Source organism: Grammomys surdaster, unplaced genomic scaffold (genome assembly GCF_004785775.1).
Source record: "Grammomys surdaster isolate TR1022 unplaced genomic scaffold, NIH_TR_1.0 125698, whole genome shotgun sequence".
NCBI lineage: Eukaryota > Metazoa > Chordata > Mammalia > Rodentia > Muridae > Grammomys > Grammomys surdaster.
Genome location: NW_021620534.1, coordinates 1,784,689 through 1,802,292, shown reverse-complemented (window position 1 = coordinate 1,802,292; position 17,604 = coordinate 1,784,689). Strand labels below are relative to the sequence as shown.

The following is a 17,604-nucleotide window of genomic DNA, read 5'->3' as shown; positions in this document are numbered from 1 at the left end:
AACTATTCTCAACAATAAAAGAACTTCTGGGGGAACCACCATCCCTGACCTCAAACTGACTACAGAGCAAGAGATAAAAACAAAAAACAAACAAACAAACAAACAAACAAACAAAAACTGCATGGTATTGGAACAGAGACAGGCAGGAAGATAAAAGGATCAGAATTCAAGACCCAGAAATGAACCAACACACCTATGGTCACTTGATCTTTGACAAAGGAGCTAAAACCATCCAGTGGAAAAAAGACAGCATTTTCAACAAATGGTGCTGGTTCAACTGGAGCTCAACATTATAGGAGAATGAAAATCGATTCATTCTTATCCCCTTGTACAAAGCTCAAGTCCAAGTGGATAAAGGACCTTCACATAAAACCAGATACACTAAAACTAAAAGAGAAGATGGTGAAGAGCCTCAAATACTTGGGCACAGGGGGAATGTTCCTGAACAGAACACCAATGGCTTATGCTCTAAGATCAACAATAGATAAATGGGACCTCATAAAATTGCAAAGCTTCTGTAAAGCTAAGGACACTGTCAATAGGACAAAATGGCAACCAACAGATTGGGAAAAGATCTTTACCAATCCCACATTCGATAGAGGGCTAATATTCAATATATACAAAGAACTCAAGAAATTAGACTCCAAACAACCAAATAACCCTATTAAAAAATGGGAAACAGAGTTAAACAAAGAATTCTCAACTAAGGAAACTCAAATGGCCGAGAAGCACCTAAAGAAATGTTCAATATCCTTAGTCATCAGGGAAATGCACATCAAAACAACTCTGAGATTCCACTTCACACCAGTCAGAAGGGCCAAGATCAAAAACTTAGATGATAGCAGATGCTGGCAAGGATATAGAGAAAAAGGACACTCCTCCATTGTTGGTGAGATTGCAAGATCGTACAACCACTCTGGAAAACAGTCTGGCGGTTCCTCAGAAAACTGGACATAGTACTACCTGAGGACCCAGCTACGCCACTCCTGGGCATATACCGAAAAGATGCTCTAACATGTAACAAGGACACACATTCCACTATGTTCATAGCAGCCTTACTTATAATAGCCAGAAGCTGGAAAACAGCCCAGATGTCCTTCAACAGAAGAACAGATATAGAAAATATAGTACATTTACACAATGGAGTACTATTAAAAACAATGAATTCATGAAATTCTTAGGCAAATGGATGGAATTAGAAAATATCATCCTGAGTGAGGTAGCCCAGTCAACAAACAAACAAACAAAAAACAACAACAACAACAATAACACATGGCATGCACTCATTGATAATTGGACATTAGCCTAAAAGCTCGGAATATCCAAGATTCAATTCACAGACCACCATGAAGCTCATGAAGAAGGAAGACCAAAGTGTGGATGCTTCAGTCTTCAGACGGGTGAACAAAATATGGAGACAAAGTATAGAGCAGAGACTGAAGAAAAGACCATCCAGAGACTATCCCACATGGGGATCCATCCCATATACAGACACCAAGCCCAGACACTATTGTAGATGCCAAGAAGTGCTTGCTGACAGGAGCCTGATATGGCCGTCTCTGCTTCCTAAGAGCTGAAACTAAAGATCTGTGTCATGACGCCCCCAAATAGCAAATTTTGTTTTGGAATGTCTCAGTCTGCAACATATAAAAAGATGGTCACATTTAAATTCAAAACAATTGCTATAGACAATCCAATTTTTGGACCTCAGGCCACATCTGTAACTATAATCCAAAGCATACTAATTCATGTGCAAATTAAATCCAGTTATTTCGAGAATAGCTCAGTTGGTAAAAATGCACGCCTATCAAGCATGTAGACCTGATTTCACCCCGGAAGCACAAATAGAAACAGCTGGTGATGGTAATACACTCTCGTAATCCCAGATCTTCTGAAGTAAGAAAGGCAAATCACTGAGGCTACAATCTGGACTACATAAAATGGTGTCTCTAAAATCAAACACAAGATAAACGCTAATATAATTTAAAGACATTAAAAACTTAAAATGAATATTGGGGCAGAGAATCATTTTTAAGCCATCCTCTAGCTTTCTAATGATTCCTTTTGTAATAAATATTTCAATTATCTTTGTAGTCCCTTCATTTTATATTTGTATCTATATAGTATTAATAACTTAGTTTTCTAACTTATTGTTCTTCTCTTAAACTAGTAGCTGTCAAATTTCATTATATATTAGAGTCATCAGGAGTATGACTGGGATATTTTACACACATATCATAAATTTTTCAAGTCAATCAAATTGTTCAGAGCAGTAGTTCTCAACCTTCTCAATGTTGTAGCCCTGTAATACAGTTTCTAAGTTGTGGTGAACTCCAATCATAAAACTGTGTCTTTGCTATTTTAAAGCTGTAATTTTGCTGTTATAAATCATAATGTAAATGTTTGATATGCAACTCCCAAAGGGGTCTCAGTCTACAGGTTGAGAATTACTGGTCTAAAACATCTGGGTGATAGCTCAGGACTTCTACTTTTTAATGATTAGGTGACACTAATGTCTGCAATGTAAAACTACTTCCTTCATAAATTCACAGTATGGCTTAAAATAAGTGTTACTATACTAAAAATTGAAACAAATCTGTGATTTAAAACAACTATGTTATAAGCATGGCATTGTCAAGGAAGTCTAAGAGCTGAGGAATAACTCTATCAGCTAGTATATTAATATGATTTCATCTTCTTTAGCCATGTTTAAATTCTTGAATACACTACATATAAATTCTTAATGTAACAAAATTTAATTCAGTGATAAGTATCTCTATAGAAATGTTTCAAAATCCTGAAGCTTTTTAGCTTTTAAATTAAATTAACACAAATTCCTTATATTGTATCACAAACCCAAAAGAATATAAGAAGGTCCTTGTAATGGGAGTTACTAGTATCTCCTACAAGTACTTTGCCTCCAAACTGGCTTCTGAAGTGGAAGTTCCTTGGAGTCCTTGGGTCATTATTGTGAGCCCACTCACAGCAAGTATAGGAGCCCCTCTCTTGCTTCCTGGCCATGAGTTGTTTGGCAAAGGATTGTTGCCTTGATAAACTGAATCAACACAAAACTAAAGTCATTAGATAATGGCATGGTACCTACAAATCTGTGATTTCATGATTTAGTCAAAACAGGTATTAGTCTTAGAAATCTGAATAATACAGTGTTTCACATAAAAACCATATAGATATTTACACCAAATGTGAAAAAATAAGGTATAAACAAATTCATCTAAGTTGAAATCAGTTTTTAGGAAATTGAAGATCCAGAAACCCATGAATATCAACTAATGCCTATGGAATATGACTAAATCGATCTAAAAGATAGTGCCAGAATATTTCTGAGAATATGCAAAATACTTTTGATGTGAAGTGAAAGGAAAAATGTTAATACCTGATGAAAGGTACATCAATTAAACCTAAATACTTGACATATTTGTATTAATTTACTCAAATGGAAAATAATTGTAAAAAAAAAAAAATTCAACAAATCACACAAAAAAAAAAACTAGAAAAGGCAATCCTGCTAATGCTTAAAAAAAAAATCTTCCAAAAACAGAATATGTCTATATAAAAAAAAATACATTAAAGGAAGTAGTGATGGATTTAATAACATTGCATGAATTAACTTTATCATAAATACAGTATAAAAATTAAACTGCGTTCCTGAATCTTATGACATTAGAACTAGGAATTTTGATTAGTTGCTGAAGAATAACCATAGAAATGTGTATTCTAAAAGGAAATTGGAGCATTCAAGCAGTATGTTCCCAGTATAACTGTACTGGCTGGTTATCACAGAGCCTCCCTTGAGGAAATGTCTCCATGAGATCCAGCTGTAAGGCATTTTCTCAATTAGTGATTAAGGGTAGGAAGGCCCAGAGGGCCTACTAGGGGTGGTACCATCCCTGCGTTGGTAGTCCTGGGGTCTATAAGAAAGCAAGCTGAGCAAGCCAGGGGAAGCAAGTCAAAGTAACATCCCTCCATGGCCTCTGCATCAGATCCTGCTTCCTGACCTGCTTGAGTTCCAGTCCTGACTTCCTTTGGTAATGGAACAGCAATGTTGAAGTGTAAGATGAATAAACCCTTTCTTCCCCAGCTTGCTTTTTGGTCATGATGTTTTGTAAGGAATAGAAACCCTGACTAAAACAAGAAATATATACACAAGTGTGTGGGAGGTCTAGAAAGTACAGAGGTGCTGTCCCACATAGTTTTGGGAAACTCTTGATTAAATACAGTTAAGCAAAATTTTCTTCATTGAAATTACTAACAATCTTAGAAAACATGTTTTAATAATCTGTAAGGTAGGTTCATAAACAGCACTGCTGAAATTTATCCAACCTTCAAACTCATTTTACCTCTAAAGCAGTTAATGAAATTAGTATTTCACATTTGAAATAAAATCAAGAATTGGAGATTGCCGGGATTAATGCAAAATGTCAACTTTAACTCATGCCATTAAAAATTATATTCTCCTTTTGAAACTAAGCAAACAAAATATTTGAAACAATCAACATATTTAATTATGATATAAAAGATATGGAATCAATTTGTACAGGTATGTTATATATACCTCATCAAATTCTTCAGTCATTTTTCTGATTATTTCTGCGTTCTGCATATTTCGAAACATCTCTATTCTGACAGTACCTGTGGAAAAATAGATTTTATAGTTAGTCTTTGCCATATACTAAACATTGAACCTAATCTTATTACTGTATAATAAGTTAAGGTAAAACTAGTTAGGTTTCCTGTTCATCTCAAATTTCTCCATTAATTTTTTTAAAAAGAATTATTTTATGTATATGGGTGTTTTGATTATATGTATGTATCTGTACATCATATGTGTGTATGGTGCCTGAAGATGCCAAAACAGTGTATTGGATACCTTAGGATAAGAATTATAAATTATTATACACCACCATATGGATATTGGAAGTCAAACCCAGGTCGTTTGGAAGAGCAACCAATGCTATTAACCATTAAGTCATTTTCTACCCCTCAAATTCTTTTTTATACTGTCTACTTTAAAGGAATGTTTTACTTTGAAATGTAATACCTTTCAATGAAATGTTTTTCTAAAAGCCAATTTATTATGTTCTATACAATAATTACTGATGAAAGAAAAAGTTAATTTTTTACTTGCTAGTTCTTTTGTACCTCTTGATGGCTTAATTTTAATCTAAATATGTTTATATAATTTATTAATGTACTGACATGCAATTTTCATTAATTTTGAAAAATGTATACTTTCAAAAAATCAACATAATTTAGGCTGGGTTACACTTATCAGTGATAGAACATTTACTTAGCACAGCATACATATGGTCATGGTACAATGCACAGTATGGCATCCAACTCCCTTCCTCTCCCCTCCCCCAAAAAAAGGTAATTTAAAACATAGGAAATAGTGATAAAAATCCTTCTCTAGTATGCATAAAGAACCCTGGGTTTGAGTTCTAGCACTAAACAAACTAGGCACAGTGGCACATGCATATAATCCTAGCACTTGGGAATCGGGCTAAGGGATAACAATTTCAAGATCAATCTTGAATACATAGCATATTCTATGCCAACCTGGACTATATAAGATGCCATCTCTAAAATCAAACACAAGCCAAAAATCTACATAATATAGAGATGTTAAAAGTTTAAAATGAATATTGGGATGGAGACTTTTTTATAACAATTCACTTTTATTTGCATAAACGCAAAATATTCAAAAATTTTGGTTTGTTTCTTTTTTGGGGGGTTGAGGGGGGAGTTAGGAGGTGGCTCACTGGAAAGGGCACTTGCTGCCAAGCCTGACCCAAGTTTTAGCCCCTAGACCTACATGGTGAAAAAAAAGAATCAACTCCTAAAAGTCCTGTGAACTCCATATGTGCCATGAGACATGCTCACACACTTAGGAAAGCAAGTAAATAAACAAACTAACAAACTAATTTTTTAGTTATAAGAATAAGGTTCTTTAATTCTGAGTGTTACCTTATTTCTTTCTGGTAGTCCTTTCCTTAAAGTCAAGTCTATACTCTTCTAATATATTCTCCAGGAACTAAATTCTGTTCCAGATACTGTGTAGAACCAACCCAGTCCTAAAATCCCAGATAGTGGCCACCATCCTAAAGCTAAGTAGTGGATTAGAAAAAGGAGGGCAGAGGTATACCAGGTAGAGAAGAAGAAAGAGATAGGTGGGTTTTTTTGTTTTTGTTTTTGTTTTTGTTTTTTTGTTTTTTTAATTAAGGCCATTTAGATGGGGAGTCTACTGAGGCTTTTTCAATCAACAGGGTTTTTTCCTACTTCATCTCTTAGCCTCTGGACTGGTGTTAACAGTATTATCTCCACTTATAGACTATACACACTCCCAGCTGTCCTGAGACAAATCTGCTATTGTTGGTGTCTTCACACTATTGTTCCTCCTTTATCCAAGAGATATCACTATTGTTCCTCCTTTATCCAAGAGATATTTGCGAATTAAGAGCCTTGGTCTCTAAATATTCAGAAACTGCTCGATTCACTTAACCTACAAGAGTGCCACCTGGCTGTATGGAACACTTCACCGAGGGGAGGTGACATCTTTCCTTTTGCTACTTTCCTCCTGATCTCAGTTTGATCCTACCCTATACTTCTGAATTTTTATTTTGTTTTACACTTGTGGCTTTTTTTTTTCCTATTGAAGAAATAACATTACATGAGGAACCAAAAATAAATCAAAATTGGCAAAACAAACAAGCAAACAACTAACTACCTCTAAAACAAGGAAAGCAATAGGGACAAGTGTACATGAAGAGTAGGACAGCAAAGAAATCTGCTGTAAAATTAAACGTCTAAGAGACAGGAAAATATTATATATATTGTGACTGAAGAGGTATTAAATAGATACATATTTATATAGTCATTCAGCTGAACACTGAAATATCAATATTAATGTAAACTGTATCTTTGATCCATTGATTTTCCTAATCTTAAGAATAGGTCCAAATCACTCAAGGTGGATTAAAAAACTGGAAGAAGAAAAAAAATCACCTTCCCATAGAATACCCAGCCCTGTGGTTGTTCCTTTAATTCTGCGACTCAGAACTTCAGAAACATGAACAATCTAAAACCTTATAAACCTGAGGATGCATGGGCAAGGGGAAAATAAAGAAAGAAAAAAAGAATAGATAATGCTAACAATTCTGTAGCAATAGTGATTTACACATTTTGTAATACATATCCCAAACTGTAATAATGTAATAAAGCTGTAATAATGCTTTATTCTACTTCCATGACTGATAGGCCAAGCTCAAGCACAGTATTTTTACCTGTGTTTTCAATGAAATACTTAGAGAAGCTAAGAAAGAAGGTATTTTAAGTCTTAACATTGTGAGAGGCAAGAAAATAGTAATCAGCAATGAAATTGCAAGGAAGAGAAACGTAGGCTTCACATATTTACAGAACTATCAAATGTAAATAGTCCTACTACTTTAACTCAAATGTGAAAGGCCACAATTTTAAAAATAAATGATGTGGAGGTAGTATTTTAACAAGAAAAACCCTTGTGCAAACTCCCACAGAGTAATATTCTAAAAAATTATCCTTATTTTTTAAATTTTATTTTCATTGGTTATTTTCTTTATTTACATTTCAAATGTTATTCCCTTCCTGGTTTCCCCTCTAGGGTACCCCTATCCAATCCCCCCTTCTCCTGATTCTATGAGGGTGCTCCCCAACACACCCACCCACTCACTCCTGCTTTCCAGGCCTAGCATTCCCCTACACAGGGGAATTCAGCCTTCACAGTACCAAGGGCCTCTCTGCCCACTGATGCCCAATAAGGCCATCCTCTATTACATAAGCAATCTGAGGCTGGAGCCATGGGGCAATCCACATGTACTCTTTGGTTGGTGGTTTAGTCCCTGGAAACTCTCAGAGATCTAGTTGGTTGATATTGTTGTTCTTCCTATGGGGTTGCAAACGCCTTCAGCTCCTTCTGTCCTTTATCTAACACATCCATTGTGGACCCTGCGCTTATTCCTTACTTTTTAACTGGTCATGCGTCTCAACAAATGACTAAATAAATGTCCTTGAGAAAAGCTATCTCCGGATTGCTACAAGAGTCTTTACTTTCCTAAAGTAATACTTTATTTTAAATTTTTTTTCAATAAACTGGTTTTTTTATAGCAGCAATATATATTGCATTTAGAGACAATTTTCTGATCTTTCACTTTCTGTAATTTATGTGCGTGGGTTTAGGTTATTTTCAAAGCTCTATTCAATACAAGTACAGAATTTTACACTATCTAACATGGCAATATATATTTTATGGCCCTAGTTAGTAACTCACTCATTTAAAAAGAAAAAAAAAACCTGAAGACACCATGACCTATTAAATTTTTCATTCCATTAGTTGTTTAAAAAAAAAAAAAAAACGCTGATATCCTGAGATATTTTTCTCATTAAAATTTCTTTAAAAAGGAAAAAAAGCATTGCTGAAACTGAATACTGGGACAAAATTTAAAAAGCAATCTTAAGATGTTTGATTTGGAGCTTTTAAATTTTTCATATTAATTTCTTTCTTTGTATATTTGTTTGTATGTAAACGTCTGGATGTTTAAGTTATGTGTGTGATCAGAGGACAAACTGCAAAAGTGAGTTCTTTCTTTTCACTATGTATGTCACAAGGATCAAACACAGATTGCTAGGTTTGAAAGCAAACACCTTGATCTGCTGAGCTATCATTTGGGCCTTCTATTCGGGTTTATAAAGATGTGTATGTCTGTTTTCACATGCTCATACATGGCCATAATCTCAGGTGAACCTGTCTACACGACAAGACAATGCCAGGGAGAAAAGACACAGTTAAAAACATATTTGTGAATGTATTTATAATATTCTACATTCATAGAACATAAATACCAAAACTAGTGATATGAAATAGTATTTTTTAAAACATTACAAACTTATCTGAGATAATGTTGAACTATGTAACCTCCAATCTAGACAATTGATTTCAACACACACACACATGCACACAAAAACCATAAGATTATTTGATATTGTCTTTACAGAAAGAAAATATTTCAAATAACAGAAATAATTTGAAACTTGTTTTTTAAACAATGAATAATTCTCAAATTAGAAATAAAAGCAACAATCTACAAGTTGTTAATAACGTAGGATAAGCTTGGTGGTCCATACCTGTAATCCTAACACTCACTCAGCTAATACAGGAGGTTTCTGAATTTGACGTCATCTCAAGCAACAGAAAAAAAAAAAAAAAAAAAAACCTTATCTCCAAATAAAAATGAGTACAAATGATAATGAGAACAAAGCTACCAAAAACCTCTATGACATGAAAATTTTCAATTATCTACTAAAATTACAAATTTACAAATTTCTTGACACTGATTATTCATACCAAAGCGTTTGTGAAATTTTTTGAATGTATAAAATAATTTGCAAGTATTCTGTGAAACAATGTAATACAGAAAATTAAGAAAAACTCACATACCATTTAAAAAGATCAGATGCACATCAATACACTTAATTTGCCCGACAATTTTTTCTCTCACTGTACAGATGAGAAAACTAAGACTGCTAAATAGAAACTTGCAAACAGACTTTGTTAGTAATTGACTTATTTTGGCAGACTAAAAATGACTAACTAGTACTTGTTCTTAATTATTAAGGGCTCTGTTGAGCTACCAAATACAAAAATGCCATCCAAGATTGATAAACAATAAAAAATAGAATATATATGAATATACTAACAAAAGAAGTACTGAAACATATACTATATATTAAAATATTGCTAAAAAGGTATGTAGCAATCTGAAAGGCCTTGTTACCTTCTGGAATAAGAAAATATGTGATTGACATTTAAGGAGATGAGAAACATAAAAAAAAAAGCTAATTTTAATGTGAGTGGCTACTTGTACACTAGGTACATGCCTGGAATCAAGTGGAGGAACTTCAGATGGTTGGGAGCTACCAGGTGGTTATAAGAGATTGAACCTGGATATTTTATATTAATTGTGACTATTGTGAAAGGTGTTGTTTTTTGGTGTGACTCTAACCAAACAAGGGAAAAATCTGTATGACAAGAACTTCAAGTCTCTGAAGAAAAATATTGAAGACTTCAGAAGATAAAAGGCTCTCCCATGCTCATGGATTAACATAGTAAAAATGGTCATCTTACCAAAAGCAATTTACAAATTCAATGAAATTCCCATCAAAAGTCCAACTCAATTTTCCACTGAGATAGAAAGAGCAATTTTCAAATTTATTAGGAATAAAAAAAAAAAAAAAAAACACCCAGGATAGCAAAAACCGTTCTCGACAATAAAAGAATTTCTGGGGGAATCACCATCCCTGATCTCAAGCTGAACTACAGAGAAACAGTGATTTTAAAAAAAAAAAAAAAAAAAAAAAAAAACCCAGTTAGTATTGTTACAGAGAGAGGCAGGTAGTTCAATGGAACAGAATTGAAGACCCAGAAATAAACCCACACACCAACGATCACTTGATCTTTGACAGAGGTGCCAAAATCATCGAGTGGGAAAAAAAGACAACATTTTCAACAAATGGTGCTGGCTCAAGTGGCAGTTAATATGTAGAAGAATGCAAATCAATCTATTCTTATCTCCTTGTACAAAGCTCAAGTCCAAGTGGATCAAGGACCTCCACATAAAATCAGATACACTGAAACTAACAGAGGAGAAAGTGGGGAAGAATCACAAACAGGGGAAAATTTCCTGAACAGAACACCAATGGCTCAGGCTCTAAGATCAACAATTGATAAATGGGACCTCATAAAGTTGCAAAGCTTCTGTAAGGCAAAGGATACTATCAATAGAAAAAAAACGGCAACCAACAGATTGGGGAAAAACTCTTTACCAATCCTACATCTGATAGAGGGCTCATAACCAATATATACAAAGAACTCAAGAAATTAGACTCCAGACAATCAAATGACCCTATTAAAAATGGGGTACAGAGCTAAACAAAGAATTTTCAACTAAAGAAACTTGAACGGTCAAAAAGCACCTAAAGAAATGTTCAGCATCCTTAATCATCAGAGAAATACAAATCAAAACAACCCTGAGGTTCCACCTCACACCAGTCAGATTGGCTAAAATCAAAAGTCCAGGTGACAGCAGATGCTGGCAAGGATGTGGAGAAAGAGGAACACGCCACCATTGTTGGTGGGACTAAAAGCTGGTAAAACCACTTTGGAAATTAATCTGCAGTTCTTCAGAAAATTGGAAGTAGTTCTACTGGAAGACCCAGCTATACCACTCCTGGGCATATACCCAAAAGATGCTGCAACATATAACTAGGACACATGTTCTACTATGTTTATAGCAGCCTTATTTGTAATAGCCAGAAGCTGGAAAGAACCCAGATGTCCCTCAACAGAAGAATGAATACAGAAAAAGTGGTACATTTACACAATGGAGTATCTCCCAGCTATTAAAAGTGATGACTTCATGAAAATCAAAGGCAAATGGATGGAACTAGAAAATATCCTGAGTGAGGTAACACAAACAGCAAAGAACACACATGGTATGTACTCACTGATAAGTCTATTATAGCCCAAAAGCTCACAATACCCACAATACAACCCATGAGTCATATGCAGCTTAAGAAAGACCAAAGTGTAGGTGCTTCAATCCTACATAGAACAGGGAACAAAATAATCACAGGAGCTAGAGGCGGGGAGGGAGGGACCTAGGATGGAGAGAAGAGGGAAAGAAAAGAGGGGGTGGGGGGGTCAGGAACAGGTATTGGAAGGGACAGAGAATCAGGATATTCAATAGAAACAAAGAAACATATTGAATAGAAACATTCAATAGAAACATGTAGCAGAGGGGTTGGGGAACTGAGGGTATCCACTAGAAAGTCTCAGACTAGGGAAGCTAGAGGCCAATGGCGATGATTTTAGCTGAAATACCCAAAAAAGGGAAGATAGAGATACAACATGTAGAGACCACCCCCAGTAGATAGGCATAGGCCTCAGTTCAGGGATGGGCCACTCATGCATCTCGAAATTTTTTTTATTTGATATTTTACTTATTTACATTTCAGATGCCATCCCTCTTCCCCATCCTCCACCCCCCCCATTAATCCCCTATCCTATCCTTCCTCCTTTTTTGCCTTTATATGGTTTAAATTACATCCAAGTATTAAGGTCAGTTCTAGATTGAGGAACTAACAATACAATAAATGCAAACAGTCAAGGAACAAGCAAGACAATAAACCAAGATAGTCAAAGAACATGCATGACAATAAACAGAGTCCTGTGATCACTCTTTGTGATCACTATTTCTAAGGACTTATCAGGATGACCAAAATATCTGAGCCTACTTCCCTGTCCTAGCCCAAAGTCACTTTCATGCCTGAAGCCTACTTCTTTGTTCTAGCCTAGGATTTAGATTTCTGCCTGAAATTACTTCTTTGTTCCAGCCTGATGTCAGATTCCTGCCTTCAGTGCATTTCTTTGTCCTTGGCCAATGTCAGATTCCTGCCAGACAGCCACAAAAGCTCTCCACATCTCCCCCTTTTTATTGCATAAACCAGACTGAGCCTGGCTTAGGTCGTTCTGACAGGAAAGCCTTCCTTACCCATTGTGGAATATGCATTATCATAAGTAATGCACTTCTGTCTTCGATTGGTAAGGCTCTGTGCAGAATCTTAACCATCCTTGGCTTACCAGCCTGATAAATTCATAACTCTGGCTGGGAGTACATTTTCAGTTTCAAATCATGTACTTTGGCTGCCAGCCTGTTGATGTAGTTAGAGACAAGCTTGGGCAAGCGTCTTGAAATTTTTAGCCCAGCAATGTTACTATCCAAAGGAAAGACAGGGACAAAAACTGAAACAGAGACTGAAGGATAGGCTATCCAGAGACCACCCTACCTAGGGATCTATCCCATTTGCAGACATCAACCTCCCACACTATTGCTGATGCCAAGAAGCATTTGCCAAGAGGAGCTACCTGACCAATACAGATGTAGATACTTACAGTCAACCATCAGACTGAGCCCAGTGACCATAATAAAAGAGCTTGGGGAAGGACTGAAGGAGCTGAAGGGGATTGTAACCCCACAGGAACAACAATATCAGCTAACTGTACCACCCAGAGCTCCCAAGGACTAAACCACCAACCAAAAAGTACACATGGAAGGAGCCAGGTCCCCAGATACATATGTAGCAGAGGATGGCCTTATCTGACATCAATGGGAGGGGAGGTCCTTGGTCCTGTGGCAACTAGATGCCCCAGTGTAGGGGAGATGCTAGAGGGGTGAGGTGGGAGTGGGTGAATGGGTGAAGGAGCACTCTCATAGAGGCAAAAAGGGAGGAGGGAGAGAGAAGACGGGGTTGACAGTGGCTGAAATACAAACAAATAAAATGATTTAAAAAAAATTTAAAGAAAGAGAGATTGACCCTGGACCTTCTGCAAGATCATACCTAGTATTAACCACTAAGCTCTCTCTTTAGTGATGCTTCTGTCTCCGCTTCTATTTTATTAAAGGACTAAGCAAATTCTTATAAATTAGAAATATAGAATGTTTGTCACAGGCTTGTGTGTTGAAACCTTGACTCACTGTTACTTGTGCTGTTTTGGAAAGTGCAAGAAATTTTAGAAGGTGGGGGTCTAAGGTAAGGATCAGGTCACTGGAGTTTATCTTACAGAGGTTATATATATATTTTTCTGGCCTCTTTTTTTCTCTTTTTCTGCTTTCTTAATGTCATGCAATGAATAGCCTATATCATACATTTCTATAGCCATTATATAATTCAATGTCTTACCTAATAGCAACAGAGACAAATGACAATGAACCAGAAATTCTTAAGTTGAAATTCAATATAAATCTTTCCTGCCTGTAACAAAACCTCATCATTGAGTTTAGAATCTTTGGAACATGTCTGTGGGGTCTCAGGCTTGAGGCCTAAAATGTAAGAAGTACAAAGTGGAAAGTTTTAGCAGAAACTGAGAAGACCAACATACAGAGTGAAATGTGGAGAAAAATGTGCTCAAGAGAAAACAAGACTGTATTTGGGAATTAGACCAGATATCATTCATGTTATCCTGGAGGGTGGGAGGAGAGGAAGACACTGTTTTGTTTTGTTAATGCCATGAAATTTTATGGAAGGATAAATATAAAGATGTCAAAATAATTGATTTGATGTAGAAAAGTTCAAGTCCTGGATTCAGGTGCTTACTACTATAATGAAATAGAAAAGGGGGGTGGGGGGACCTTGAAATATCTTGGAAAACTTTGATCATGGGAAAAAGAAATCTGTAAATTTGGTCTAATGGTGCCAATTCAGGAAAGTTTAGATATACACTCAGCACTGAGTATTAGGAAGCGTGAAGGCATTTCTACAATAAGCCAGTTCTCACATGGGACAAATTCAAGAATAATGTAAATAATGGCATGGATCACTGCTAACATAGAATTGCCTAGGAAGTCGTTTCCTCAACTTTTATTAAATTTTGCTAAATTCAGTTGCTTAGGAATTCAAGTGACTAGTCTAAGCCAGGATGACAACGATCCCCAGTTCATGGTGCAAGTTTTTAAAGGATACAGAAAGGAAGACAAGCATCACAGACACAGTCATGTGTATTTCAAAGAAATACCAGCCAGGTTGGGCAATTTATGACAAATTTCAAATTTCTGCATACAGCATGGGAGAAAGGATGTATGAAGCAAGGAGAGAGAAATTGAAGATGCAATCAAGACCTCAAAAACTTAAAAACAAACACATATGTAATTTGGCCTAGAAAAACTGCAGGTAAAGTTCAGTAAGAAAAAGAGGTAGAGAGAGGGACTGGAGAATGGAGAAGACATAGACAAGGAGAGCAGAAAGATATGAGATAGGGTAGGGGAAGGAACAGGGAAGGAAGAAGAGGTGAGGAGAGGAGAAAGGGGAAAGAATGGGAAGAAACTATAAACTGCCAAAATACAAGGCTGAAGGGGTGGAGCTTTCCAAAGAAAATGGACCTCATATTATACTTCTATGTCTGGATGTCAGATATGGATCTACAAGATTTAATATTTGCCCAGTTGGGTTTTAGTCTTACTTTAGTCCCTCCTACCTCCTATACCTATCTTTTAGAATGGAACTATTTCCTCTATGCCACAATATATTGTAAGAACACATATTTCTTTTTGATATTAAGGGCACTAAGAAAAAAGACTCTGGACTTGGGTATGTGAATACAAATAGAACTGGAATCACCACAGTGATTCTTTAGAAATGGACTAACTACTTTTACATTATGAAATCAACATACAGGGAGAAGAGTAGAACATTACAATTTGAATATGCAATGTCCCTCACAGGTTCATGATGAAACCTTGATCAGCTGCTTTACCTTTTTAGACATGAAGAAAATTCTAACAAGTGGTAGCTACCTGGAGGAAGTAGATCACTTAGGATGTTAACTTTGAAATTGTATCTTGCTCAGGACCCTTTCTGTTAACATTCCTATCTAGTGTCTGGCCACTATAAACTAAGCAGCCTTTGCTTCAATTGTCAGCCGACACTATATTCTGCCTTTTCTTGGGATCAAAGAAGTAGCAGCCAACTATGATCTAAAGCAACGACCATGAACAAAAGTAAAACTATCCTGACTTCCATTTCTAATAGGTATTAGTTACAGCAAAAAAAAAAAAAAAAGAAAAAAAAAGTGACAGAAACAAAACATCTTAAAAGGCACCTGTGGAGCCTTTATTAATTTGATTTAATTGATTTTCGTATGAAAATCCAAGACGAATTTACCAGAATGAAAGTTTTAACTATCATATGAAAAAAGATGAATTAATGAAAAAAATTCTAACCTAAAGAAGTAGGGCAGTGAAACATATCCTTTGATAATTATCACTGTGTACTATAATAAAGATTAGTGGTCCTGACAATAGTCACAACAGAGTAAAAATTCTCTAACATTACATTTCGTTGGAATACATTTTGGTAGCAAAATCTTTGAAATAACATAGTGTTTGTCAGCTCCACTATTTATTAGCATGGAGCACAGCAAAATGTACATAGTCTGTATGAAACTCAAATAACTTCATTTTAGTTATCTGCCTTTTTGGTTAAGAGTCGAATCACTTTTCCTACAAATGAAATGACTTCATTCTTTTTATGATCAAAAACTAAAGTCCTGCTGAGTACATAAACCACATTTTCCTTATCCAACTCTCTGTTGCTGAACTCTTAATCCAGCACCATAACTTAGCAACAGTGAACAGTGCCGCAGTGAGCACTGGTGTGCTAGCATCTGTGTGGTGTGACCATCTTTGGGTAATGTCAAGAAGGAGTAGTTTGGTCATAAGTTAGATCATCTACCTTCATTTATTTTTTCTGAGGACCTTGATTTCCATTGTGTCTAGATTAGTTTCCATTCTCAAGAGGGTTTGTAACTTAAGAATTCCCTTTTGTCCATTCCCTTATCAGTATTTATTATGTGTTTTCTTCATTACTTGATATTCTGGAAGAAGACAGAATCTCAATGCATGCTTCATTTGCATTTCCCTGATGGATAGCCATACTAAAATTTGTTTTTATGATTATGTGTGCCATTTGTACTTCATCTTGAGAGCTGTTTCATTTTATTACTCTACTAAATGACTAGATTGTTTGTGATATCTAACTTTGAAGGCAGTGATAGGGCTACTGTAGGGAAGATCCAATGCTCTGCTCAATGTTTTGAATTCTAGAGCCTGGAGAATATATAGCACACAGAAGTTTAAAAAATACATTCATATAAGAAACAAAATGGAGATAAGAAAAATATATTCAGCCGGGCGGTGGTGGCGCACGCCTTTAATCCCAGCACTCGGGAGGCAGAGGCAGGCGGATTTCTGAGTTCGAGGCCAGCCTGGTCTACAGAGTGAGTTCCAGGACAGCCCGGGCTATACAGAGAAACCCTGTCTCGAAAAACCAAAAAAAAAAAAAAAAAGAAAAATATATTCAAGAAATATCAAACTAAATATTTTACATTATATCTATAGTTCATAAAAAGTGGAATCAATACTGAGCTGCCAACTTTAGTAACAATCTTTTAACCACTGATCTTAACCTGAAATCCATGAAGTAATAGGATATTTTCTTGGGTTGTTGGTTTTGGTAGAACTCTAGAACCTCCCTGGAACTCTGATAGAACCTGGATTTCTGCTAACCTGTATTTCCAGGTTGAGATGATATTTAGAAAATGGAACCTGCCCCCCCACCAAGCCAAGAACTAGAAAAACCACTGCAGCAGTTACCTAACCACTCATATCTAGTCTTCAATCCAAAGTAGAAGTGATTAGGCACAACAGCACTAAATATCCTTATTCAAAATACCTTATATTTACCAGAAAGAGAATAAAATGAAGTAATCAGAAGAAACATGGGAATGAGTAAACTGTTGAATACCTCTGTATGTAAACAATAGTATAGTCTAGGGAACTGCAACTGTGTCACCTCTGTATGTACAACCTTAAAATAGTCCAGAAAAATATAATTGTATTCTTTGATGCTTCTTGTCCATTTTAAGCTTTATTTCCCCTAAGTTCTACACTAGCTATATAGTAGGGACCTGAGCCTTTGTATCTTATATAGCATCTATAT

General features: G+C 35.8%; 1 protein-coding gene across 3 annotated transcripts in view; it reads right to left on the bottom strand.

Annotated features, from left to right (window-relative positions):
* Stag1 (stromal antigen 1) overlaps positions 1-17,604 on the bottom strand; it is a 344,086-nt gene that overhangs the window by 191,863 nt on the left and 134,619 nt on the right. For all 3 annotated transcript variants that reach the window (XM_028788047.1, XM_028788048.1, XM_028788049.1), the window contains one exon: positions 4,574-4,650. In XM_028788047.1, coding sequence (XP_028643880.1) covers positions 4,574-4,650 — 77 coding nt within the window. The remainder of the gene's footprint in view (positions 1-4,573; positions 4,651-17,604) is intronic.